The 27,363-nt window shown below is 44.1% G+C and overlaps 1 protein-coding gene across 4 annotated transcripts in view; it reads right to left on the bottom strand.

The window, feature by feature from the left end:
• DOCK2 (dedicator of cytokinesis 2) overlaps positions 1-27,363 on the bottom strand; it is a 442,316-nt gene that overhangs the window by 63,412 nt on the left and 351,541 nt on the right. For all 4 annotated transcript variants that reach the window (XM_009241272.4, XM_024247240.3, XM_054556208.2 and 1 more), the window contains 4 exons: positions 21,144-21,222; positions 10,518-10,618; positions 10,369-10,427; positions 1,043-1,191 (listed from right to left, as the gene is read on the bottom strand). In XM_009241272.4, coding sequence (XP_009239547.4) covers positions 1,043-1,191; positions 10,369-10,427; positions 10,518-10,618; positions 21,144-21,222 — 388 coding nt within the window. The remainder of the gene's footprint in view (positions 1-1,042; positions 1,192-10,368; positions 10,428-10,517; positions 10,619-21,143; positions 21,223-27,363) is intronic.

Below are 27,363 nucleotides of genomic sequence, written 5' to 3'. Positions count from 1 at the left end.
GGAGAGGATGGCTGAGACGTTCTTCAGAAGGCAGGAGCTGGGAGGGCCAGGGTTGCTGGCTAGAGGGTGTGGGCTTTATTCTGTGGGGATTAGGGTATTAATGGGTAAAGGAAGGGAAATATCCCTAAGGATCTTAAGGAAAGGCAGTTTGGAATCTGCTGCCTTTTAAGTACCCATTTTAAGGCAGGATATGGTAGGAATAAGAGGTAGATGCACTGGGGGAGAGAGGAGGGTGAGAAGCTCAGTTAGAGGTAAAACTGAGGATGTGGGGCAGAGAGGACGGGGGTGAGACCCGAGGGAACGGCTCAGGCAGCCTTGATGGGACTTAAAGACCAACCTTCCTAAACAGGGTAATGTCACTGAGCAGTGCTGGGAGCCAATTGTGGCAACTGGTGCTTCTTCCACTGCCAGAGCTCCCAGTGTGACCAGGCCCGGGAAATGGAACTCATTCTCCAAGTTTGACCAGATGTTCAATGACAATATTTGGCCAATGGCTCTTGCGTTTCACAGAGGTTCTGGCGCCCTCCATGCTGGGGTCAGTGTCCTATTCCCTTACAGATCCACAGGTCCCTCCTAAGCAACACGTCCCTAACTCCATCTGCTATCAGATTTGGTGTGTGGACAAGTATGACAGCCAGCAGGGTCGGCTTTTTCTAGATAATGTAGTTCTGCAGAGTCAGCCCAGAAGATGAAGTACTAGACAAGAGTGGGTGAGAGAGTGGGACAGGTGGGAGGGGTGGGTCACGGTAGCACATTTTTAGAGAATCATTAGGTAGAGACGTGGGGTTCTTAGACTCTTGAGAAAGAGGCTAAGCAAATACACAGCCAGAAACTGCATTTTAATCTTGTCCTCGGACGGAAAAGCTTGATAGAATACCGACCAAATCTGATCTGCCAGCTCATTCTGGACCCATGAACAAATGTCCCCATCCTGCCGCCGAGCCTCTCAATGAAGCTCAGGGAGATGGAATGAGGATATCATTATGGGGAAATGGGCTGGGGATTAGGGATGCTGGCATGAGTTTCCGGCCTCATTTTTTACCTTTTTGAAATCCCCACTTCTTTGATATTCACACAGCATCATGTCGAAGAAGATTGGTATGGTGGCTTTCCGGAGCTCAGCCTCAGGGATAAGTGTCATCTCTAATATAGGTCCCACCATGCCTGGGATGAAGAAGATTTTGTTCTGACCTGAAAGAGAAGAGGAACATGAACACATAAAACAGTTCGGCGACGCACAGATCCTCCCCCGACCAAGCCTGGGGAAAGAAAAAAAGGGAAGCATAATAGTAAAAAACAATAGTTAACACTTATATAGTTGTTTACCATGAGCCAGGCACCGTTTTGAACACTTAACATATATTAACTCCCGTTACAGCGCATGCATTATCCAAAACAAGCCTGATTATTAAGGCTAATAACATGGGCGTGCATGTAGAAAGTGCTTCATTGTTTACAAGGGTTTTCACCTGCAGCGTCTGCTCTGCAAATAGGGCCATGATTGAATATGTTAGAGATGGCAAAGCACAGCACATTTGAAATTATGTCTGTCTGCAATACATGCTGTGTTGCTGAGAGTTTTTAAATGGGATTTTACCAACTGTTTTATGAAATGAGAAAAGCAAAATTTGCTAGTAAGAACCTGCTATAATAGTGTGGTCAGTGGAATGGGGAGATTTAAAACATAGCTTGAGGATCAGGTGAACCACAACTTCTCGTCTCTTCTGCCGTATTTCAAGGCATTCCCTCCATCCCCTCCCCTGGCTCCTGGCATTCTAGCCTAGCTGGGGTGGCTCAAATGTCACCATTTCACCTTGCTTCCCCCACAGCAAGGCTTGTGCACATTATGCCCCTTTGTTGTGAATACTTTTCCCTGTCTGCTCCCTAACCCAATACCCGTTACCACATAGCCTCCCCCAGATGGGTGCTATCTTAGCTTAAACACTCCTTCCTCTGGGAGAAAAACCCCCTCTCTACACCTCCCACCCTTAGCTAGAAAAGATTCCTTGCACTGCCTCTATATGTTTTGCCAATTTTGAAATGATGTCTTTATATGTCGAATCATTAGATTAACATCTGCCTCCCCCACTAGAGACCATGTCTGTTCTCCTCATTGTGTCTATAGCACTGAGCACAGGACTTATTAGATGATCAGTAAACACCTGCTGAATGAGAAAATAAATTTTCCAGCTCCTACATTCCCTGGTTATGGGACTTGTATATATGTCTCATAAAAATGCAAAAGTGATACCCAGCCATTGAGAAGATCTTGTAAAAATATGTCCGCATGTACTTAGCACAGAGCGCAGAAGAATCAGTGCCAAGGGCAGTGTTGCCCAGTGGTTAAGGGCACCAAATCTGGAGCCAGACGGCCTGAGTGTGTAAATTGACTCCACTATCAATTATAGCTGTGTAATGTTGATCAAGTTTCTCACTTCTCGGGGCCTTGGTGTCCTCATCTGTAACTTGGAACAATAACAGTATTTATCTTACAAGGTTATTGTAAAGAATCAAAGAAAAAATGAGTGATTATTTAGCAACTGCCCAGGACAATGCTTGACACATAGCCCACTTTCTACAGCATTAGCTATTAATATTATCTTTGTGATGTTTGGTCAAAATGAACCATAAAGGGGAGCCTTATTGAGCAGAACTGAGCAGAATCTTCAGAAAATATGCATCAGAAGTGGCAGATAGGGAATAAAGAGGAGCACTTAGGAATTGCAGGGATTTCCTTGGAAGTGAGGGTCAGCATTTTCAAGCAACCCTATTATTGAAGCTCACACCTCTATATTTCATCAGCTGCTGCCTCCTTCTCTTTCTGAGTTTCAGCACCCACCCTGGTTTTATCCATTGTCAGGATGAACATTTGTGGTCTTCGCATGGGGCAGAGAGCACCTCAGGGTGCAGAAACTCAGGTGGGTATGGTGTGTGGCCTGGCACGGCTGCTTTCGATTAAAGCTCAGAAAAGGAGCTGAGAGGGAAAGCAGTATGAAAATGAATTTTCTTTCAACCTAAATGGGGCTTAATGTTGGAGTAGTTGCCCAGGATTCGGATTAAAATAAAATAAAAAAGGCATCATCCTAGGAATATCCTCAGTTAGTGAGAATGAAATGGTGGAGTCAGGCAGAGTTGAGTGAAAAATAAAGACACTTTTCCAGGATATAAGCTTCATTACATGATGCATTTGGATTACACTTAAGCCTCAGAGTCTTTGCTTTGGCCCAAATAGAAAACAATAACAACAACAGCTTCCTTTCTGGCAGGTTTATAGTAATTGCTAATCTAGGTTTCTGATTTCATCCTTCAAGATCCTTTAAGTCTTTTTCAAACCACAGTGGGGTTTTAAAATTCAAAGCCAAGTGCAAAAATAGGTAGAAGGTAAATGGGAAACTGTCAGATAAGACACCACGGAATGGAGAAATTGCTTATGCAACAAAGGCCTTTAGAATACCGGAGGGTATTGGGCACGAGAAGGATCAATTTTAGATGGTTTAAAATAAAGGGCAGACATGCTGTAGACCCGTGATTTCTTAAATACTTTTGATCTGTATTCTTTACAGTCAGTTGAGGAGATATTTGGCAGAATAGGGAAAGCGGAGAGAGAGATGGTGATCTCCAAATACAGTGTGACCTCAACGGCCCTTACAATGCTCCCTTAAGAAATGTTATTCATTTACATAAAAGTGGAATTTCAGCACATTGGATTTTGTGTTCAAGTATCCAAATGTGTACGTGTTTGCGTATCTTTACATACATAGATGCATACACATGCACGCAGAACGTATTTGTGGCTAATTGAATACAAACTCATTTGGGAAAAAAAGTGCTCATGCAAGAGACACACCTGCTGCTGTATTCAAGAAAAGGCAAGGAAGGGCATTTACTAAGAGGGTCTTTTTCATGTAATTGAAGCTGAACTTCACTGGGAACAGATACCAATTAGAAAAGGCTATTAAAGTGCCAATAAGCCAGCAGGAAAAATCCAAATGCCAGATTACACAGGCTTTGGGAGAGGATCTGCTGATAATGCGAGCACAGAGAAGAGCTCGGGGGTGTGGGTGGAAAGGGGTCCCATGAATTCTCTGGTCTTGGTTTCTCATCTGTACAGTGGCCTCCTCCATCACTCCTCCCAGGAGTGGACTGTAGGGTGCAATGCAAAGGATCTGAGGGCACTGAGGAGATGACCTTGAAAGAAACAAGAAGGAAGGAGGGAAGGAAGGAAAGGTGAAAGGAAGGAAAGAAGGAAGAAAGGAAGGAAGGAAGAAAGAAAGGAGGGAGGGAGGGAAAGAAGAAAAGGAGGGAGAGAGGGAAAGAAAAAAAGGAGGGAGGGAGGGAAGGGAGAAAGGAGGGAGGGAGGGAGGCTTTTGTAAACTTGGCTGAGAATTAAGTTGGGCAAGCCATGGCCTTCTGAGACTGACATGGGACAGAAAGGTCTCTCCAAAGGCTGGCACAGACCCTGCAATGAACAAGGATGAGGGCAAGTTATGACTCCCTGGATTTCAGAGTCCAGCAAGCCTCCTGGGGACTTTGAAATAAAGCTGAGCTGATTTAAAAAAAAAAAAAAAAACTAAAATCAGTTCAAAAGGGGAAGACAGAACACAGATCCACCAATCTTTGCTCCTCTGTCTTAGGCTTGGAAAAGCTCCCTCCTGGCAATGCTCTGAGACAGGCAATCAATTCTCTCCTCATTATTCAGGACCTGCCCAGCCTCAGCTTCCTTCCAGGCCCCGTAGAGTCTTTGAGTCTGACAGCCTGGGTCAGGTCCTGCCACTGCCGCTCCCTGGTTGTGTGGTATTGTGCTTGTCATTTACCTTGCCTGAGCCTCCATGATCTCATCTGTAAAATGAAGATAATAAAATCTGCCTAATAGAATTGTCGAAGCTTAAGAGTTTGTGCAAACGAAGGGCCCTGCACAGTGTCTGGCACATTGCAAAAGCTCAGGAAGTGTTGATGCTGTCGCTGCTGCTGCTGACGGTAAGTACTTTGGGTTCAGCTCTACGCCGAGTTTTAGATGAAGCAATATGAAAAGACAAGGCCTAACCTCGTGGAGCTCCCTGAAGCATTTCATGGAAATTTTCAGGCTGGTCATTTTATTTGTTCACTTTTAAAGCAAACAGCTGAACTGGGGAAAGGGTCAGATGGATTTATCTTCCCTACCATGGCTGACACTCACAACCCTCCACTCTTCTCTGTCTTATTGAAATATTTTCTCATTTGTCCTCAAAGATGTTTGAAAAGCCCCAGTTGGATCATGTTTATTCACAGCGTTTTTTCCCTATGACTTTCCTTGCTCTCAGGATAAACTGCTGGGAGCATGTCTGGTCCTGTGCGCCCTCCCCATACCCATTGTGTGCCTCTCACACGCCACCCTCCATCCACCTGCCTACCTCCCACTCCCCCAGGGCACTGCTTTTCCCACCTTGGGCCTTCCACTGCCAACGAGCTCTTCTTCCTTCCCTCTCCTGGACCCCCCTCCAAAGTCTACCCCCTGACACATGTCTCTGCAAGTAAACCCTTTCCCATTTTCTAGGGCTGTGCTATTCTGTGTGGAAGCTACTAGCTGCATGAGTCTTTTGAGCCCTTGAAATGTGGCTAGTCCATTAGAAATGTGCTGCAGGTGTAAAAAATCCACCAGATACCCAAAAAAGGAAAACAAAATCTCAGTAATATTTTATATTGATTACATGTTTAGTATAACACTTTAGAATATGGTGTTAAATGTATTGTTAAAATTAACTTTATTCTTTTAATTTTTGAAAAATAAAGACACTAAAGCATTTATAATTAGGAGGCTTGTATCCTGTTTCTAAAGAACAGGTAATATATTCCACAGGTTCTGGGGATTAGGACATGGACATCTTTGCAGAGCCTACCACAGTGCTCGATGTTGGTTATTACATGAATGAGTAAATGAATGGATGGATGGCCACAGCCACACTAATCCCATTTCCTATTTATTCCCAGCAGCCTCTCCCCAATGCCAGGAAGCCATGCTTGCTGGGCTGGTTGCTCCCCTGGAATACCTGCCCCTTCCCTGTCTTTCCTTCAGTCCTGACATGGTCCTCCTTCCAATTCAGAAGCCATTTCCCCACACGGAATCATCCTTATAGTCCTCACTTATATCCCTTTTGCCTGAAGTCCTGAGTCGCCACTACACATTTCACTTTGTCACTTTTCCCTACTAGATAGCTCCACTCCCTGGACCTCCGCACCAAGCTGAGCACTCTGTAGATGCTTAAACAGTAATGGCCAAATTGCCCTCGAGGCTTGGTCAGGCCAACCTCCCTACATGGGAGGCCAAGATGCCAGGCGCTAGAATGTGTCTTTCTTTGCCACAACGAATGTTAACACAGCAGCTCAGTGTTAACCCAAGTGAATGGGGGAGGATTAAGTGCAAAGTCTTTTGAGCAAAATGTGCATTTCTTCATGCCCAGCAGAAATCAAATGTTACAATGCTACACTACTGGGAAAAGTAAATTCCATTTGGCATCCACCCAGGAACCAAAACAACAAATGGCATTAACCCCTGAGTGGCTGGCTCCTTAACCACATGTTGTCTTTCTCCCCATGAAGACCTCCCTGCCCATACCTCCTCTCCACACACACATAATTTGTCTAGATTTGCCCCTGAAGAATGTTAAATAATCTTCAAGCCTGAGATTATAGCTTTGCAATTAGCTATCTTATAATCACAGAGTTGCTCAAGTTGTTCTTGATGAGAAGAAGAAGATGATGATACTGATGTTGGTGATGATGATGCCCTGATTGCTTCTGGCCTTAAAACAAAATTTAGAAAACTAACATGCATTATGATTTACTCATTATCAGTCATCTTTGAAAAAACGTAGATCGTTGGTTATTTCACACCCTTTGAAACAATATGCATACACTTTGAAAAAAAAATATTTGTAAGAACATTGCACTTGGGATCAAGAGACAGGCTCTTTTAGCCTCAATTCAGTCACTGCCTTGTTTTTGACCTTGGGAATGTCCTTGTGCTTCTCTTGGCCTCGTTTGGCAACTTTACCTATAAAATCAGCAGGGTTGAATTAGATGATGTATCAGTTAGGGATGCAACAGAAATCTGACTACCATGACTAAACTGAAGCTTTAATTTTCTTGTTTAACAGGAAGCCAAAAGATGGCCAGTCCAGAGCTGCTCCTTCATTCTCAGAATGTAAGTTTTGTCCTCATGGCTTTAAGATGGCTACTGCCCCTCCAGCCACATTGTCCTTCTCCAGAAAGAAAGAGAGGGGAGGGCTGTGGGCAAAAATGCGTTTTGTTCATTCAATCTGTCCTCTCCTTGCCTGTTGTTTTTTGTCTTGTTTTGTTTTTAATTGGAAAAAAATACTTTCCTGTAGCCCTAACAGGTATGTTTCTGCTGATTCTCATGAGACAGACTTGGGACATGTGGCTGTTACCTGCTACAAGGCATTGTTAATTGAGCAAATTGCAATCCTAAAACACTGAATCCTGGATTCAGGTAGCCAGGAACAAGAGAAGCCTGGTTCTTCAGCTCCTTCTTGCCCTTCTAATAAATACCTTCTCTGATTAAGGCAGCTGCAGTCAATGCCTCTTTTTTGCAACCAACCCTCAACCCCTGACAGATATATCTTTTAATTGCATTAATTCATCCTACAGGTTTTTGCTAACAGCAGGGAGTCTGTGATGCTTCAGAGCAAACACTCTGGCTAAGGTGCTTGACCAGTTTCTGCCTCTAACCCAATACATGATCTTGTACAAACCCCTTCTCTATGGACTTCAGTTTCCTCATTAGTAAAATAGTGAATTGGACAAGATCAGTTGCTTCCAACTGTTCTCTGCAGTGCTCAGGGCTTCCCCCTAGAAAACCCTCTACAAGGGAAGTTCAAGAGCAGCCTGTTATAATGGGCTCTGGGTCTCCCATCTCACTTCAATTACAATAGTTCTGCTTTCATCCAATTTACTTATTAAGCATGAGAATTTTTTTATTGGTCCTCAGCTAAAAATAAATGTTTGAAAAATGCTGGACAATATGATCTCTGAAGGGCCCTTCCAGCTCCGATGTTCTGTGATTCTAAGCAGGTGGAATATTTGGTAACATCTTTTCATTCATCAGCATAATTGGGAGTGAAGGAATTCCTGCCAAAACATAATCTATATCTAAATAAAATCTTCTGTGTGCAAAACAATGGCAATGAAGGACATTCAGAAAAGAGCAAGCCATGTGAAAGGACTTGAAACAAACAAAGCACAGATCCCTGTTTTGCAATTCTGGCAGTGCCTGGGGTGTCGAGCTGGGGAAGGAAGCCCGCCACAGCTTTCTCCAGCCTGTGCTGTTGTAGAGCAACGAATGCAAACTTGGAAGTGAACTGAATCTGGGTCCATCATGTGTTGAGCACATCTGATGTTTTGAAAACTTTCAATTAGTTTTCATTAGTATTCATAAATTGGAAAATACATTGAAAAACCCACTCTCCTGGCTTCTTTTGAAAAACTGAAAGGTATGACAACATTGGGATTGCATTTCAGTAGGACAGCTATTAACTGGAGAGGAACAGTGACTGTCTTTTTTCTCTGCATGAGCATGTCAGTTTCACTTTGCTGCAGGCCCTTACTCCTTCTCATATTCCTGACCCTGAGGCCAGGTGCCAGCTGTCATGTGGGCCTGTGCTTGCACCATGTTCCCCCATTCCCCTACCATTGCAAAGCAATGGTAAATGAAACACCAATTATTTCCTATATCCCAGTCCTTACCCAGAGTGGAGAAACAAAAGATAAACTGAGAAAGACATGCCTTTCTAGAAAAACAGGGTAGAGGTGGCACCCCCTTCTCCCAGGGGATATTTGGCAATGTCTGGAGATTTTTTTGGTTGTCATAACTAGAGAGGGTGCTACTGGCATCTTAGAGGGTAGAGGCCAGGGAGAACAGAAACATTAGGTTCCATCCTGAAGGGGCAAGGATGACAATAATGATAAAAACTCTGATGTGGGTGTAGTGGCCTCTATGGCTCCACTTGCCCCAGCTTGTGCTCTGATGACCCTCATAAGCCCCTTGTGAGGGTGCTTATTTCCCCAACTTAGGCCTGGTGATGCTGGGCCTCACAGCCTGTAAATGTCAAAGCAAGGCCCAAAGCAAAGATGTGGCAGTCTGTTCTGGGCTTGGGTCCTTGGCTCTGCCTTGGGCTTTGTGAGCCAACCTGCAACCTCCCTGTTATCCAGTATGTACTTCTCCTAGCTTGAGTCTGATGCTATCACCAACCACAGAACCCAGACTGATCATCTATCCACTGCTCTATGCTTCCCCCACAGTGGATAGAACTCGCTGGAAGGGTCATGCAACTGCTGCCTAAAAAACCTATGGGAACTGGCAGATAATAAGAGGTCTGGGGAAGCAAGAAGCGTAGTCTGAAGAGGGAACAAAAATTAAATCCAAGAGATGGGCACAAGTTAGTACTTGTAGGAAAGTCAATATCCACACCCAGGGCAGAGCAATTTAGAATCAGAGAGTCAAGGAGGGACAGAAAAATAAAAAATTCATTACTGTTCATTCATCCATCCATCCATCCATCCATCCATCCATCCATCCATCCATTCATCCATCCATCCAACCTTTCAGCACATTTTTATAGAGGAGGATTCAGGCCATGAGCAAGGTTTATGGCCCCTGTCCTTGTGGAATCAAAACCACACTTGGAGGTTTCCAGCTGTTTGATTTCAAGGAAGTTACTTCCTTTTCTGAGTTTCCTGATCAATAAAAGGATGGGGGAACAATTCCATCTTACAGGAAGTGATGTGAAGATTAAATATAATCTTCTTAGCATGGGCCTGACTCAGACTCTCAATAAATGTCTCCTTGATTCCATCCCTCCCTCCACAGGTATCATTCAGGTAATCACACAGGATTCCTGCAGCTCCCTGAGGCAGAGACAGCTTCTGGGGTCACTTTTCAGCTAAAAAGACCCTCTCATCTTTCAGAAAGCCAATTCTCCTCATGAGGTTGGAGTATGTTTTGTGGACCACGCTATACAGGATGCAGAATGACCCTCCAATCAGCAGCAAGCATCCGTGTGATGTGTGAGCACGTGAGTTCCCATGACAGTCCTGGTCCCTCTTATAAATTTCCATTTGGATCTGTAACCCATTGGGGGCATCAAGCAGAAGCATATTCACAGCTGCTTGCAGGGCTGGGGGTAGATATGGGTATGGTGACCCCCTCTTATTCAGAGTATAATCAGGCACTTATTAGGAACTGGGGTGCACACAGTAATGAACTGTTATTTCATGCTCCCACTGCTAAAACCCCTGTGGTCCTCCAACAGATGGTCTTCAAGAAGGAGTTTGGTGCACGCAGATGTGAGTATCTGGATGTGTGTGCCTACTCACCAAGCTTGTACCACATATCACGGATGGAGAAGCCAATTAGCCGTCTCATGTCCCCGTACCTAGGAGGAACAAAAACCTCTGCTTCAGGCACCATCTCAGAGGATCTCATGGACCTCCCCCTCTTCAGGAAATCCAAAAATGCAACCTACTTATTCAGGATTTTGTTGTACTTGGCGTGTGAGAACTGCTCCAGCTGCAGAGAATCCTGGGTGATAAAAGCCACTGCCAGATGAAAATAGTTGTTCCACAGCTGTAAATGAAAGAGCAGAGAACAGTTATGGAGAGGGTCTGAGGTGGGAAGGCATAAGCGCTGGGTAGTGTGAATAATTTATGAAGATGGCAGAAGATAGAGGCAGAACCAGTTAAATTGTGCCCACTGCAGTTTTCTAACTGGCACTGACTCTGAAATTAACATCCTGGCCACAGTGAGGACAATGGATGGATTTCTCTAGGCGCTACCACGTCCACTCTCAGACAACAGGATTTGGGAGAGGAGGAGAATTTTAGTTTGTTGTTGTTGCTGATTTTAGTTTTTTTGTTTTGTTTTTTTTTGTTTGTTTGTTTTTTGTCCTTGCGCTTTGTTCTGTTTTTTGAAAGACAAATAACTTGCCCCAGCTGGGTGACATGGAGAGCTGGTTCTTGCCCTGGAATTAGAGGGTGACAAAGGTTAAGATAGTTCAGGGATTCACAGCCTCTCTGGAAGTCCTCCCTAATTCACCTGACAGCTTGGAGGACCAACCTGCAATCCATTCTGTTTTAAAATATTTTGCCTTTACTTCCCCCTTAGTTCGATAGTTTCAAAGTGTGGTTGCCAGATCAGCAGCAGCACCTGGGAACTTGCTAGAGATACAAATTCTCTGGCCCCTGCCCAGACCTACTGAAACAGAACCTCTGGGGGTGGGACCTAGAAATCTACAAGTTAATAAGCACTCAGGTGATTCTGATGCATGTTTCAGTTACAGCCCCTGCTGGCCTAGCTGAGATGCAGGCTTGTAAGGATATTTGCATGTACCTGATCTGTTGGTGCTAACCCACTCCACCAGCTTGCAGTGAAATAGAGCAGGTAAAGGGGTCAGCACATGGTGACTGCTCAAAAGATTAGCCACACTGATGGCAATATTGATACAGGCTACAGAACCAGAGATATTATAGGTCCAAACCATGGATCTACAATCCATGGATTCATCACGGAGCCTCGGTGAACCTGTCTGCAAAACTGATGTGACTCTGGTACCCACTGCAGAAAGCTGTGATAAAGATGACACAAAATGACGTGTTTAAAGACACGAATCACAGTAAGAGCTCAAAAATCCTTGCTAGCCTTATTGCTGTTGTGATTTTCTTTATTCCAGTGGTTTCTTTGGTACCAAAACCAGTGATACAGCCTAGGGTTTTGGTGCTCAAGGGCAATTGTTGCAAGATGCCAAGGTCCTGCAAGGAGCATGTGGGAGACAGCTTTGCTGAACGAAGCCCACCCACTTTAGGCCCCTCTCAACAATGTATGTAGCAAGAGGATAGGCAACATTAGCCAGAGAAATCATCCTGCCATTGAGACCTTCATCCTTAACTCAAAGATGTTCATTCGTGTTTGCAGATGGCCAAGACTATGAAAGAGGCAACTCTTCCACTGATAACATAACATCATCATTGCTGCCCAGAGTATGACTTCCAAATCGGTTTGCGGTTCCAGTCTTTGAAAGAAGCAAAACAAGCACTCTAATTTTACTATGGGCCAGGAACTTTCTCATACATCTTCCTTTCATCTGTCAACACTTGACAGCTCTTATTCCTCTATTATAGATGAGGAGACTGAAGCTTGGAGAGGTTAAGTATTTTGCCTAAGTCTCTCATCTTGTTATATACACAGCAGAGCTAAGATCTGCACCCAGACCTTCTGATTGACATTCGGGGTTCTTTTAACACACCACGGTCGGTATTCAGCTGGGGATGCATTTAACAAATATTTCTGGAACATCTGCTAGGTGCTCTGGCATTGCCACAGTGTGGTGACAGAGCAGCGGTTACACAGACAGCGATCCCTGGCCTCATGCAGTTTACATTCTGTTGAGTGAATGCTTTTTTCTTTACTTGGACCTTTATCACCCAGGGCCCAAAAAAACAAACGGCTCTGGGGATGCAGTGAAGTGGCCTCTTGGCTCATGGCCCCCTTAAAGTCAATTCTCCATGCAGAGACCAGAAGAACCTTTTAAAACACATCAGATCATTCGAGACCAGCCTGACCAACATGGTAAAACCCCGTCTCTACTAAAAATACAAAAATTAGCCGGGCGTGGTAGCACACACCTGTAATCCCAGCTACTCAGGAAACTGAGGCAGGAGACTCACTTGAACCCAGGAGGCGGAGGCTGCAGTGAGCTGAGATCACACCACTGCACTCCAGCCTGGGAGACAGAATGAGACTCCATCTCAAAACAAAAACAAAAACAAAAACACATCAGATCATGCCACTCCCTTCCTCAAAGTCCTCCAAAGTTTCTTGTAACATTTGGAATCAAATCTCCTTGTTTCCATAGCAACGTTGCTTATGTAAACACATGTGGCAGGTTGGGTCTCCTGTCCATGTCTCCTCAGACTGTCTTTCCTCCCGGCATCCCAGTGACTTAGCAGCTTCTCCAGGGCTTTGCTTTGAAAAGGTGCAGCTTTGGTCTGCTTATGTCCGGAGCTTATACCTTCTCACATTTAAGATGAGAATTTGAAACGACAAGCCAGGGCAAGAGAAAACCGTGGCCACAGGACATGGAAATGAGTGTTTCCATGAAAGTGAGAAATCTCTGATTTTAGGGGACAGCAAAAGAGTAATTAAGGTACATGGGAAATGGGTATCCAACAAAGCAAGTCAATTTACAATTACTTGTGAGAATAATTTCAGAAATGCCCCCTAACACATAAGACACGTCAAATATGGTTGAGCCTCTTGCCATTATCTATTCTACCCTGAACGAATCCATCAAAAAAGCATTTTCTCTGTCATCCCATTCCTGATTTTCTTTTTTTTTTTAAAAAAATCTGAGATATAATTTATATACCATAAAATTCACTTTTTAAGTGTATGATTTAGTTTTTAGTATATTTACAAGGCAGTTCAACCATTACCATTGTCTAATTTTGGAACATTTTCATCAAGCCAAAAGAAAACCTCTACCCATAAGAGTCAGTTCCTCTTCTCCCCACCAACACCTTCCCCTACCCTGTCCCTGGAACCTATACAAGCATGAGGCATCCACCACAGGCTTGGCACACACTGAGCACTCAGTAAATGCAATGGTGGTGTTGATGGTAGCACTGGGTGTAGAGTATTTGTATGCCCTGTCTTCTCCAACTGTGAGCTCCACAAGTACCCAAATCCTGTCTTACATTTAGTTGTATCCCTAATGCCATGCTCAGCACAATGACTTGAACACAGCTGGGCTCCAGAAAATATTTATTTATCAATTGCTATATTGTCACAGAAATTCTTCAAAAGGTCCCAGATTTTTCTGTCTGCCCTGCTACAAACTGCCTGGAAACTGTGAATACTAATGTACTATCTGTCTCTGTGGATTTGCCTATTCTGACAGTTCATATAAGTGACATCATAATATATGTGACCTTTCACGTATGATTTCTTATACTTAGTGTAATGCTTTCAAGTTTCATCCATGTTGTAGTATGGATCAGTACTTCATTTTTTTATTGTTGAATAATATTCTATCATATGGATATACTCATTTTGATTATCTATTCATCCACTGATGGTCATTTGGGCTGTTTTCAGTCTTTGACTATTATGAGTCATAGCATTGACGCAATGCTGCTATGAACATTTTTGTACAAATCTCTGTGTGGACACACATTTCAATTCTCACAGAGTGGAGCTGGTTTTGTTTTCGTTTTGGCTTCCATTCTGGAAGACCTTTAATGAACCATGAGGCCGTAGCTGTGCCTCATCTTCTTAGTGGATCAGAAATGGCACATCCAAGTACCTCACCCACAGCCTCTGCCCAGTTTTGGCCATGGAGCTCTGTGGGAATGACTTCTGGAACTCAGAGGAGGTTGTCACAGTATATGGCTCTGTGCAGTGCTCTTAGAGGTGAGCAGTGGTCACAATTAGATATTGCTAAATACTTATAAGGCCTCTGCCCCAAGCCTTTCTTCACTCTTGTTCCCAAAGAATCAGATCCAAATGCATTCACCTGGCTTTTAAAGTCTCATACAATTTCCACGGTCCCCAGTGCTGTCCCCTTCAACAACTGCCCACCTAGGTGGCCTGGTCTGCTCAGACTCCACAGAGATCACAGGAGCATTTTGGTCTCCATGGCTTCACTCACAGTGGTTCTCATACCTGCAGTGACTGTGTCCTATTCTTACATCCAAGCTGGGTTCAAGACCTGCTTCCTTCATGAAGCCTTCCTAGACTGCAGGGCATATTGGGTCTGCCTGATCACTTCCTGATTTGAGGAGCACTTATTGTGTGCAACCATGGATGTTAGTCCACTGTTCTGCACCTGGCCTTGTGCTCCATTTGTTTCTCATGACAGCACTGTCTGATAGTCAAGAGCACATGTGTCAGTGTCTTGCAGACCAGGGTGTGAAAACCAGTGCTATTGCTTATTAGCTGGGTTGCCTTTGGCTAGTGACTTGACCTTTCTGAGCCTCATTCTCCTCACTTGTAAAATACCCAACATAATGGTACCTACCATGAACGACTGTTGTAATTACGGGATCAATAGTTTGAGAATGAGGCATCCACTACGGGCTTGATACTAAGTGCTCAGTAAATGGAATGGTGGTGTTGATGGTAGCATTGGTTGTGGAGTATTTGTATGCCCTGTCTTCTCCAATTGTAAGCTCCACAAGTACCAAGATTTTGTCTTCCATTTATTTGTATCTCTAATGCCATGCTCAGCACAATGACTTGAATACAGCTGGGCTCCTGAGAATATTTATTTATTGATTGCCGTATTGTGAGAGAAATTCTTCAGAGGGTCCCAGATTTTTCTTTCTGCCCTGCTAGAAACTGCCTGGTGATATTTCTACTAAGTGCCTAGCTCAGCTGACTAGGGGAAGCTACAGCGTCTCTTTAGCAAAATGCACAGGTCTCTTTGCCCTGGGGAAGAGATGAGGTGATTTCCAATTGGGAATTTAATATTTTGAAATTATAGGACAATAGAGAGTTAGAACTGGAATAAATTTAAGTGTCATCTGTTCTGACTACCATATTGCACAGAGGTAAACAGTAAAATCCAGATAAGGTAAAAGACCACCCAAAGTCATACTGCTAGTGGGTATAATAAGAATTTAGTTACTTTTAATTAACTCTCAAAAAATTATAAAATATACACACATAGTTAAAAAAATAAATGATAGAAAAGATTAAATGGGAGAAAGTTATTTTCCATCCTACCTTGGATCTAAGTCTAACTCCCCAGAAGAAAATGTTAACAATTCCTTGGATAGCCTTTCACAATTTTTTTATGCATAAACAAATGTATGTATAGACATCTTTTTTAAAAGTCTGCTGCACTTGGCTTTTTTCTCTTACCAATATATCTTGCAAATGTTTCTATATTAGCATATACAGATCTGCTTCATTCTCTTTTATTGCTACATTGTATTCTATGAGGATGTACTTTAATTTTAACCAAATTCCCTATTTATAGACATTTAGCTTGATTCCAATTTTTTTTTTCGCTAGCAACAGTGCTGTAATCAACACCCTTATTTAAACATCTTTATGCATGGGAAACTACATTTGTAGTATACATTCCTAGAACCGGAATTTCTAAGACACAGGATCTATGCATGTTTAGTTGTTGTTTGTTTTTTGTCTTTGTTTGTTTTTATAGATACTGTCAGGTTGCCTTCCAGGGTTTCAATTCAATGACCAGTTCCATTATCATGGACAACGTACCCTACCTTTCTGAGTCTCAGTAACTTCATCTAGAAAATGAGGACAACAGTATCTAAAGGGTATGGTTGTAAGGACTAAATGAGGAAATCACTCTCAGTCTTGGAAAAGCCTTCTCCATTCATCCAAGCAAAGTAGATTCACCCATTATTCACCCATATTATACCCTGTTCACAACATCTATATCGTATTTTAAACAAAGTTAATTTATTTTCTGTCTCCTCTACTGGCTGTCAGCATCAAGCAAGCAAGAACCTTCTTTTTAAATTCACTCGTTTACACAGTATCGCACATCGCGTCTGAGCCAGCATGTGCTCGGGAAATTATTTTTTGAATGAGTTCATTAATGAACCAAGAACACCGCATGCATTCTGGTTAAATCCTCCCTAAAATAAACTATGAGATTTGTATAATTATTCTCCCCATTTTAGAGATCAGGAAACTGAGGCCCAGAGAGGTTCAATATCTTGCCCGACATCACAGAGCTACAAAATGGTGAAGGTGGCATCTGAATCCAGTTTATCCGACTCCAGGACTTGCATTCTTCACTACCCTGCTCTTCTGCTGAAATCACTCTTCTCCTTTCTCAGTGTCCTTTCAGCTATGTTGTTGGTTAAGGTTTTCACTGATCCATCTGATGTTTATAAAGACTATAGTCTTTATAGCAGAGAGATCAAGGATTTTTTAATCAGAATCAGGATTCTTTCTCAGTGACCTTGAATTATTATTTATCCCAAATTTCAATAAAAAAAAAATAAACCAGCATGCAGTGGTGCTGAAATGCAGTCAGCCTGCCCTCCTCTGCAGGGCAGAGGCACAGCTGTCATGACCACTCTGGGGAGCCTTCTGATTCTGGGAGTGGAAGGTCCCAGGTGTGGACTCAGGTGAGAAATATCAGACAAGAGGACGTCTGGGGCCTAAAAGCTGAAGCAGGCAGGGCTGGGGAAACTGCACTCAAGCATGTGCCCACCATTCTGCCTGGTAGAACCATCCCATCATGAGTCCCCCTGTGGTGGTACTATGGGCGGTTGCAAGGATTTGACGACTGCTCCCTCTGTGTGCGTCTCTCGCTGCCCTGTTTTTGGCATCAACAGTTACATTTCCCATTATAAAGACGAAGGTGGCCCTCATGCCTCTACTAATGGCTAGAAATATTCTAGAAGTTTTTCATCTCAACGGGATATCAAAAATGGTTCCCAGGATAGGGTGGTAATCCAAAAATGCCTCAAGGCCTAGGCAGAAATGGCCACACCTAGAGCCAATTAGAGCATCCCCAAGGAGAGAGAATGATCTCAATACCCAACACAGTGCTGCCTAACACAGAGTCTTTCTGGAGCTCAAGTATAATCTCTGATTCCAGGGCCAATCAGAGATTTCAACATGGAGAGTCTCATCTTCCGGCCAATCATCTCAGAGCTCTCTATCCCAGTGCCAGTAAGAACCAGAAAGGGCAGAGAGTGCTTCTGGATCTAAATAGAGCTGTCTCCTGGAATGCAAAGGCACCTGCTTCCTAAGAAACAGAGCAGAAGAGTGAAAAGAGGATGTGCTTTGCAGACAGGCCTGGGGTTGAATTGCAGCAGCCCCATTTATTGGTTAGATGACCTTTAACAGAAAAGTAATCAATTCTCTGAAGCTCAGTTTATTCACCAGTGAAATGGGTATATCCCAACCTGACAAGATTATGATGAGAATCAAAATTTTCTAAGTAGATGCCCAATAAAGTTAGTCACTCTCTTCAAAAGCCTGGATGCTGGAAGATGGATTTGTATAGCCTTCTATCAAGATTCCAAGATCCTTGAGGGTAGGGCAGTGTTCTTTGCTTCTGAGTTCCTTGAAGCATGTTGCAATAGTCTGGGCCCATAAGAATTGCTCTTAAACAAAAATTCGTGCTGATTTGAATTTGAAACTCTCTTGGTCTTCCCTGACCACATGAACTGATGCAGACACCAAGGACCAGCATCCTGAATAGGGCCTGGAGTGCAAGTGATCTTAGCCGCAAGCAGAAAACACCATTTTTATAATTCCCAGTTCTTGTCACCTACAGAGTGGCAGTCACCAAGCTTCTTACTTTCTGCCCTTTGAATCACAAAACCACAGTTCTGGGAAAGATATTAGGGATAATCTCATTGCATCTGCTCCTCCTCTGGTCAGTGGCTGCCAAGACAGGCAGCAGTCAGTGATGGATGCTGTTCCTGCTGATATTAAATGCATAATTAATGAGACCGTAAGAAGGAGACAAGGCGTGTTCCAGGCAGGGTACAGAGAAAAAATCCATTCTCACACAGGGGGAGGAAGAGGTAGGAGAACAAAGATAAGGTTGGAAAATGATCCTGTTCTTGGGTACTTTTCAATAAATAGCTATGGAAGCCTCATTAGGAAAAGAGACTTACTTTATTTTGTAATGTTGGCCACTCTTCTGTTTTACAGAATCTTGTGGGTGTGACAGCCCCAGGCAATGTTGTGGTGACCAGAAAGAGGCCTCCTGTCCTGTTTATCAAGGACTGACATGCATTCCCAGCCCTGACACATTTAGGGGCATGATCATCATAATCATTATCCAAATAATAAAATTACTATTATTACAATGAGCTAACACTTACTAAATGGCTGCTATGTTCCCAGCACTGTTCTAAATGCTTTACGTGAATTCACTTAATCCTCACAACAATCCAATGATATAGCTGCTATTAGTATCCTGGTTTAATGTTAGGAAACTGAGGCACATAGAGATGAAGTAATTTGTCTAAAGTCACTCAGCTTGCAAGTCCGTACTTCTCATGTATGAAACCCTCAATCTATGAGCATCTCTTAAATACAGATTTTCTTTCAGGATAACAGGATATAAACCAAAAGGAATGCCCTGAAGGACTGAAGTTGAGCTTCTCTTGGAAAATATCCATCTAAGAGTATGGAAAAGAGTGAAGTCAGGAAAGCAAGTTTGAGGCTGCAATTGCCGACACCCACGGAAAGAGATGAACAAACTAGCTTGCAGTTATATGGACCAAACCCTGTCACTTCTGGCCCCTAGGTATGGTGTTCCAAGTTGCCCCTCCCAAAAAGCAGAAACTTCCCTGAACATACCCATGACCAGAGCCTGCAGGCCTCTCAGCCACATTTGGAAGGGAATCAAACATCTCTCCTGATTCAAACCAACTAAAGAGATATGCTTTGTTCCCGTGTCGAAGATTTATAATGCCAGGAGAAACTCTCACCCAGACCCGGTCAGGCAGTCAACCCACTGCAGGGGTGAAAGTCTACATCAGGCACGTGGCTGTAGTCATCTGGGTGGGCCTCGGTGTCAGCCACCACTGAGTTCTGGTCCCAACTTTGCATTGATGTGCTCGGTGACACCAGGCTACCTCCTTATTATCTCTGAGTCTTACTTCCTGCCTCCTTAGAGCAGAAAAAATATTAGTAATAGTGGGTAACTTGTAGGGTGGCTGTAAAGACTGCGAAAGATAATGCCCTTAAAGTGCTTCTTGTGAGATCTGGCATGTATTAACCATCAGAAAATGGCAGCTACTCATTTTATTATCGCTCTCATTGTCACTCAGTTGCCTGATTTGAATGCAAGGTAGTTCAAGAGACTCTTGTTCAAAGATCCTGTTCATCCTCTCAGCAAATACTCATCTACTCATAGGCTGGTGCTCTCAGCAGGGTGAATCTCACAGGCCTCAGCCCAGATATCACCTCCTCAAGGAGACCTACTATGTGCCAGGCACAGAGCATAGAGTTGTTGTGTGTTCAAGGTCTTTATACCCATGAGGCTTAAGTTCTATGGGAGGAAAGAGAGAAAATACACACGTAGACAAGAAAGATGAGTTGTAATGACATTTAGTGCTACGAAGAGACTCCAGGAAGCCACATGGTTTTGCATAATGACCGTGGAGTGAGTGGGGGTGATCCTCAGGGAGGAGTCAGTAGGGGAGGCCTCTTTAAGGAGGAAGTATTTGAATAGAAACTTATGGGACCTTACAAGTGGATTCTCCCAGCAAGCCCCTCGTCACATTCCAGTTCTGGAAAAACCCTATGAAGTAGAAAGGGTAGTTTTTGCATTTTACAGATGACTCACTTGAGGCACGGATACAGTCCAGGCCTTGCCTGAAGTTGCTCAGCTTCTGAGAGGCGAAAACCCAGAGAGGAACTGAACAACTTAGATGAGCAAGGAAAAAACACCATCATTCCAGTGCATGAGCTCAGTGCCTCCTACCCTCTAAGCCCCCACTGGAAGAGATGATAGGGATCAGAGACTTCCCTGGAGGGGATCCTTTTGTGGGGGGCCTTCCCTCCCACATCTCCAGGTAGAGGCAGCAATCTGGACTTTCCCACAGAGTCTGTGCTTCTTGGGCCTGGACCTGGGGCAGGTGTGTCATTCTGTTTGCCCCAGGAACATACTTTTAGGACCCTGAATCTCTTAGAGGTCCCAGGTCTTGGCTGAGCACTAAAAATGACTTTCAAAGGAATCAGGAAGCCACAAAGTTGTACTGGAGAATTTGATTGTAAATCATTTTTCATTGTCTATGACTGGCTGCTCTTTTGGCTTCAGAGAATAGAAAAGTAAAAAAAAGGTGATACATTTTTAAAAGGTAGTACAGACTCTGACAATGAATGAATGCAAATCTCCTTGTTAGCATAAGAGGCCATTATACAGTCACATTTGCATATGATGATCAGTTGATGACTATTTAATCAAGGCCCTGGTTGAAAGCCTGAGAATTTTCTCCCCAGCCATAACCCTCCGTGGGAATCCCCGGAGAGACTGGCACAGCTTCTGTGGGCTTTGGGATGTGTCTGATGGAGCAATCAGCCCAAGATGTCAGAGACGCCCTGGGCAGCTCCAAGGGTAGCTCTGGTGCCTCATACTCACCTGGAACTCAAAGTTCGTGTGTTCTAGGAACTTCTGGTTCATGGTTTCTGCAAACTTGTTGATAGCTCTCAGGAAGACCCTGGAAGAGGGCAGAAAATTACCAGACTATCTGAGCATGATCCCTTAGGTTCCTTCATCCTTGTGCCAGACTAAAATTCCCTTACCCTCTTTGGGGAGAGGCTCAAAGGCCAAATTACTGATTTAGAGATGTCAGCTAATGCAGCTTAACAACTATTCACACTCTAGACCTGGGGCTGTTTGCCTTGCAAGAACTCAATAACTGTTCGACTTCTTTTTGAAAATTTGCCTTGTCTTATGTTTAAGATATTACAAGCTTATGGCAGAAAATTCATGCCATCCAGAAAAGATCTAAAGAGAAATCACCCCCCCCATCCCCAACCAAACAAATAAACAACCTGCTACCACATCATATCACCTAACAAAAACTGTCATCCACGTTTTGATGAACATAATTTCGAAGGTCTCCCTACATGTATATACATGAATGATATTTTAAGGGTATCATTTTGATAAATGGGGCTAAACAACAAATGCTGTTTCGCAGCCTGTCTTTTTTACTCAACAATAAATTGTGTGCTTCTTTCAGCCCAATGAATGTAGATATATATCATCCTTTTTAATCACTGAAGAGCATTCCACTGTATGGATGTATCACAGTTTGTTTAATCCATTTCTTACTGATGGATCTTTTTGGTTTTTTTTTTCTCAGTTTTTTCTGTAATAAACAATGCTCCAGTGATCACTCTTCTGCGTATGTCATGTACCTCCTATATATACCCTTTCTCCACTGTTCTCCTCCAAGTAATAATACTGTTCAAATGGGCCGGGTGCGGTGGCTCGCGCCTGTAATCTCAGCACTTTGGGAGGCTAAGGTGGGTGGATCACTTGAGGTCTGGAGTTCAAGACCAGCCTGACCATTGTGGTGAAACCCTGTCTCTACTAAAAATACAAAAATTAGCTGGGCGTTATGGTGCACGCCGGTAATCCCAGCTACTTGGGAAGCTGACGCATGAGGATCCCTTGAACCCAGAAGGTGGAGGTTGCAGAGATCTGAGATCATGACACTTCACTCCAGCCTGGGCAATAGTGAGAGTCTCTCTCAAAATAATAATAATAATAATAATACTGGCCAAATGTCATGCATGTTTTAACATTTTGGTACTTGTTGTCAATTTGCATTTCTCCTTAAGTGTCTTCCTGTCCATGTTGTTCTCTCCTTCCTCCTTGCCAAGCCCTTCCGACTGGTCTTGCAGCCTCCAGTCTCTTCATCCTGAAAAGCTCCTTCCCCTAAAGGGCAGCTCCATCATACCAATCATTGACTTCATGGCTCTCCACTGCCTACAGGGTGAGTCCAAGCTCTTTCTCTGGACAGTCTCTTCCCTCATGATGGGACCCCAACCTTCTTTTCTTGGCTTATTTCTTGCTAGTACCCTGTGTTTCTGGTATTTCCCAAACCCCTCTCTATGTTCTTTCTTTGTGTAGAATGTCCCTCGCCTTCTCATCTCTGAAAGTCAGGATTCTTCATGGTCATTATCCTTCATGGTCCAGATCGAGAGCCTTCTTCATTTAGTTTTCTATCACCCCACCAGCCTTAAGTGACTGAGACCACCCCCATTCTCTGAGGTTATTTCTGGCACCCCTCCTATGAGCACACTTTATATCCAGCTGTCTGTGTGCGGCCGTATCTCTACTTTCAGACTATGAGCTTCTGCAGGGCAGGGTCTGCTGTACCCATGTGTACCCCAAGGGAGCCTCATTGCAACTCCCTTTCCTAACGTTCATCATGGTCTAGGATGATTTACTTGTATGACTCAGTAACATCTCTCTCCTTTAGTAGATTCTACTCTTCTGGGAATCACAGACTCCCTCTATGCTCTCACATACTCCCCAGTCCACATGACTTTAACTCCTAAATTTGTATCTCCATCCGGGCCTCTCCCCTAAACACCAGCTTGCACTCCAGCTCTATGATCTATACCCATACTTGAATAACTTTTAGGCATCTCAAACTTACATGTCAAAAACTAAACTCCGGCCACCTGCCCTCCCTACACCCACCCTGAAATACTGCTTTCTGTAGTCTTCCCGTCTAAGTTAAGGACAATCCTATTCTTCCAATTGCTCAGAGTGGGGGGGAAAAAGGAAACAATTTTGGTAACGTCCTTGACTATGTCTTTTTCTCATATCCTACACCTGGACTTTACAGAACACATTTTCATATAACAAGTGTCCCCTCCCAGGGAACAAGAAGGCTGGGTTATTTATGCCTTAGCTGCAACCCCTCACTGGTTGAAAGTTGCTCCAATGGGCAGGAAGTCCCTGGTACTTCTGGCCTGTCCTGCAGGTGAGCTGAGCACTCTGTAGCCAGACAAAGCCCAGGGAAAGAAAGAAGTAGGAAAGCCTCAGGGTGAATGGGAAATGTCCACCGAAGCTGCCGGTGGATTTTGGGTGGTCCAAGAGTCGGTGGGTGGAGTATCTGCAGCATTTGCTACATGAGGCACTGCAGGGCCAGGTGTTCATTAAAATACTTTCATGACTGTTGAACACAGAAGGCAGTGTATCCTGGCACTGGAATCACAGGATTTGGACACACACACACACACACACACACAAATGGGTGTGATTTCTGGCTTTGTTACTCTCCAGCTGTGTGGATTTGAAGCATGTTAATACAACCCCTAAAGTTTCAGTCTCCTCCCTTGTGAAATAGCAGTAATGTAACCTTTTTCACAGGGTCACTAGCTGAGGTGGCTTCAGACCCCTCTGGACTGCTTCATTCTTCTAAAGGCAAGAGCCAGACAACAGGGCAGACAGAGGACAGGGATCAGTCAGCAGCCAGTTTTGAGGCAGGCAGCACCATACAAAAACAGAAATAAAAATGCCACAAAATCTGCCGCCCCATCAGGCTGTCACAAAGTGAGATTTCTTTGGTTTTGTTAGTCTGTTATTCACCAATATGTCTTTGAAACAACATTGTATTTTGTATTCTGTCCTTAAAGACTAGTTGTCTGATCCCCCAGATGGAAATGCATTGAGTGGCTGTCATATTATACGTAAACATCTCAGAACCTTGAATACAATACCAAAGAGAGGGCTTTCACACATTCTCAGCACCAACAAAGCTATCGGTCATTCCAGTAACAGTCATTATTTTGGTTGTCAGCTTAAACTTGTCTCCAGCCTCAAAGGCCAGCCCAATGACCACGAATTGATTTGCCCCTGTGCTGATGATGGGGATTAGTAGCAGGTAAATCAAAGTTCCTCCCTTTCTCTAGAGTCTTTCATAGCCACACACTGGAAATCAGAATATCACTTATCTTTGGGTGCCCATGTTTGGGTTTGGAAAAGTAAGGCATTTTTCTTCTTATTTTTCTTATTTTTTTAAAAACAGTAATTGGCTGGGCATGGTGGCTCATGCCTATAATCCCAGCACTTTGGGAGGCTGAGATGGGTGGATCATGAGGTCAGGAGTTCGCGACTAGCCTGGCCAACATGGTGAAACCCCATTTCTACTAAAAATACAAAAATTAGCTGGGCGTGGTGGCACGTGCCTGTAATCCTAGCTACTTCGGAGGCTGAGGCAGGAGAATTGCTTCAATCAAGGAGTTGGAGGTTGCAGTGAGCTGAGATCACACCACTGCACTCTAGCCTGGCAACAGAGCGAGACTCCATCTCAAAACAACAATAATTGTACTTAAAGCCTAAGCACTCATATAGTAAAGTGGGTTACAACGAAAACACACTCAACGCTATTACTCTCAACAATGAACTTGAACTGCTGAAAACAAAGTTCGTTATCAGATCTCAACCTAGCACTTGCTGTGTCTCGTCTGTATTGCTTAGTGGCTGTATAGGAGGAAGAACAAACCCAACCACGGTTTTCAACTGCCTGCCAGGCTCCACGCTAGGGCTTTGCATGGATTCTTTCCTCTGTTGCTTTTGTTTTTCTAATGCTCACATATCTCTGAGTTAGATATGGTTTCCACTTTAGAGATGTAAGTTTAGGTAACTTTCCCAATAGCCCAGCCAGTACATGTAAAATCAGGATTTACATGAAGTTACACGGTCTGCAGAATCTAGGTATTTAACCACAGGGCAGTTCTGTCCACAAGGACATCTCTGTAATTCTGTTCAATCCAAGCCATGAGCTCACTTTATTAATAATGACAATGATGGAAGTATCAATTGCCATAATTCATATGGCCTGTGCTAACAGTTCTACAAATGTTATTTCATTTAATTCTATAAACTGAAATAGGGGCTACTGTTATACCCATTAAACATAAGAGGAAACTGAGGCTTGGAAAGAGCAAATAATTTCCCCACATTCAAACAGCAAAGAAGCAGAAGAGTCCAGACCCAAACTCAGGTTTGTCTTTCTCTAAAGTGTTTTCAGTTAACCAGAAGGACACACTGGCTCCTTGAACTTCCGGCACTGGCATGCTTCCACTCATGCCTGCCATGCACGCAGCCCTTTGCACTTCGTCCACATCATTCTGCTGCCTGCCTACAGCTGACTGGGTCCACGGCCAACACGTGACTCAAAGCAGTCTTGTATGGGCTGGTCAGCAGCCCATGGGTGGTCTTATGGATATAGCACTGTGCAATGGAAATACCCAAGCCTGGACAGAAGTAGATCCATCCTTTCAAACAGCCCACAAGGAGGGAGAATGCAGTCTGAGCCTTGAGCAGAAGCCATGGGCAGATGATTCCATGAGGAACCAGAAGCCATATGCAATAGAGCAGGGAACAGATAAGTCAGCTGTTGTGAGTAGGAAGAAGCTGGCAGAAAGAGGAGCCAAACCCAGGCTTGCTATCCTCAAAACTGTTCCGTGTGAGGCCTCACAGAGCCTGCTGGCTCAAGTCCCCAGTTTCCTACTTCTCTTCATGTAGCAGAACAAATCCTGGTGTCAGGAGGCAGCCGAGAATAAGCCTATACACACTACATGTACTACTCCCTGGCCCGGGCCCAGGAATGGAAGGTGCACACAGAGTCCTACAGGCGCTGCAAGCCTGCCAGGGTCACCTTCCCACTCAGCCACTCTTCTGAGCTGCGGCCGTGGGCTGGGTGGTTGACCTCTGTGAACCTCAACTGCCCCATCTGTAAAACGAGCTATGTGTGAAGACTAACCGAGCTGCAGTACATGAAGCAGGGGCCCAGTGCCTGGGCACACAGATGTCCTCAGTACATGTCAGCTGTTGTTGTTATGGTTATCCTTAACTGCCCACTGCCTCGAAGTTCTGGGGCAGGAGGATATGAGGCTGATGATACTCCCATGTGACAACACAGCATGGACCATGCCCACAGGCGGTATCATGTGAACAAAAGAGGGGAGAGGAGGTGGACATGCCCTATCTGGTGAGATTCACCAAGGGAGAGAAAGGGCCACTCCAAATCCCAATCCCCTGTCATTCATGGGATGTAGTTGATTCTACTGGTTAGAACTAAAGATAAAAGCATTGGCTGGGAGACACAGACATCCCTCCTCTTGAGCCGCTGGGATATCCATTCTCCCACAGAGCCTTTAAGTGCCTCCTTTACAACACACAAAATGCTCCATGGACCAAAAGGTTAGAATGAATCAGCATATTCCAGCTCGGTAACAGGACACGGTTCACCCCAAGTGCCCGGAAACATTTTCTGCATAATTTGGGATTCCAGTTAGGGATGCAGCAGACTCCTGGGATCGGGATCCTGCAGCCAGCTGGATGTCAGGATTAGGTGTTCTTTGCTGATTAGTGAAACCATGAAGAGGTAAGCTGGGCACGGTGGCTCGTGTCTGTAATCCCAGCACTTTGGGAGGTTGAGGCGGGTGAGTCACCTGAGGTCAGGAGGTCGAGACTAGCCTGGCCAATGTGGCGAAACCCTGTCTCTATTAAAAATACAAAAATTAGCCAGGCATGGTGGCGTGCACCTGTAATGCCAGCTACTGAGGGGGCTGAAGCAGGAGAATCACCAGAATCCGGGAGGTGAAGGTTGCAGTGAGCTGAGATCGTGCCATTGCACTCCAGCCTGGGAGACAGAGTGAGACTCTGTCTCAAAAGAAAAAGAAGAAGAAGAAAAAAAAACATTAAGAGGGTTCTTTCTTTCTGGATTACATGGATTGGAGGAGGTGGGGACCCCAAAAATGAATAATCACTACAAATTAAGGTAGGTAGGATGAAGAGAAAATGGGTGTCAGTGACTCATCAGCACACT

The sequence above is a fragment of the Pongo abelii genome, chromosome 4 (genome assembly GCF_028885655.2).
Source record: "Pongo abelii isolate AG06213 chromosome 4, NHGRI_mPonAbe1-v2.0_pri, whole genome shotgun sequence".
NCBI classification, from domain to species: domain Eukaryota; kingdom Metazoa; phylum Chordata; class Mammalia; order Primates; family Hominidae; genus Pongo; species Pongo abelii.
The sequence above is the reverse complement of the archived record's forward strand: the minus strand, read 5'-3'. Positions and strand labels throughout refer to the sequence as shown.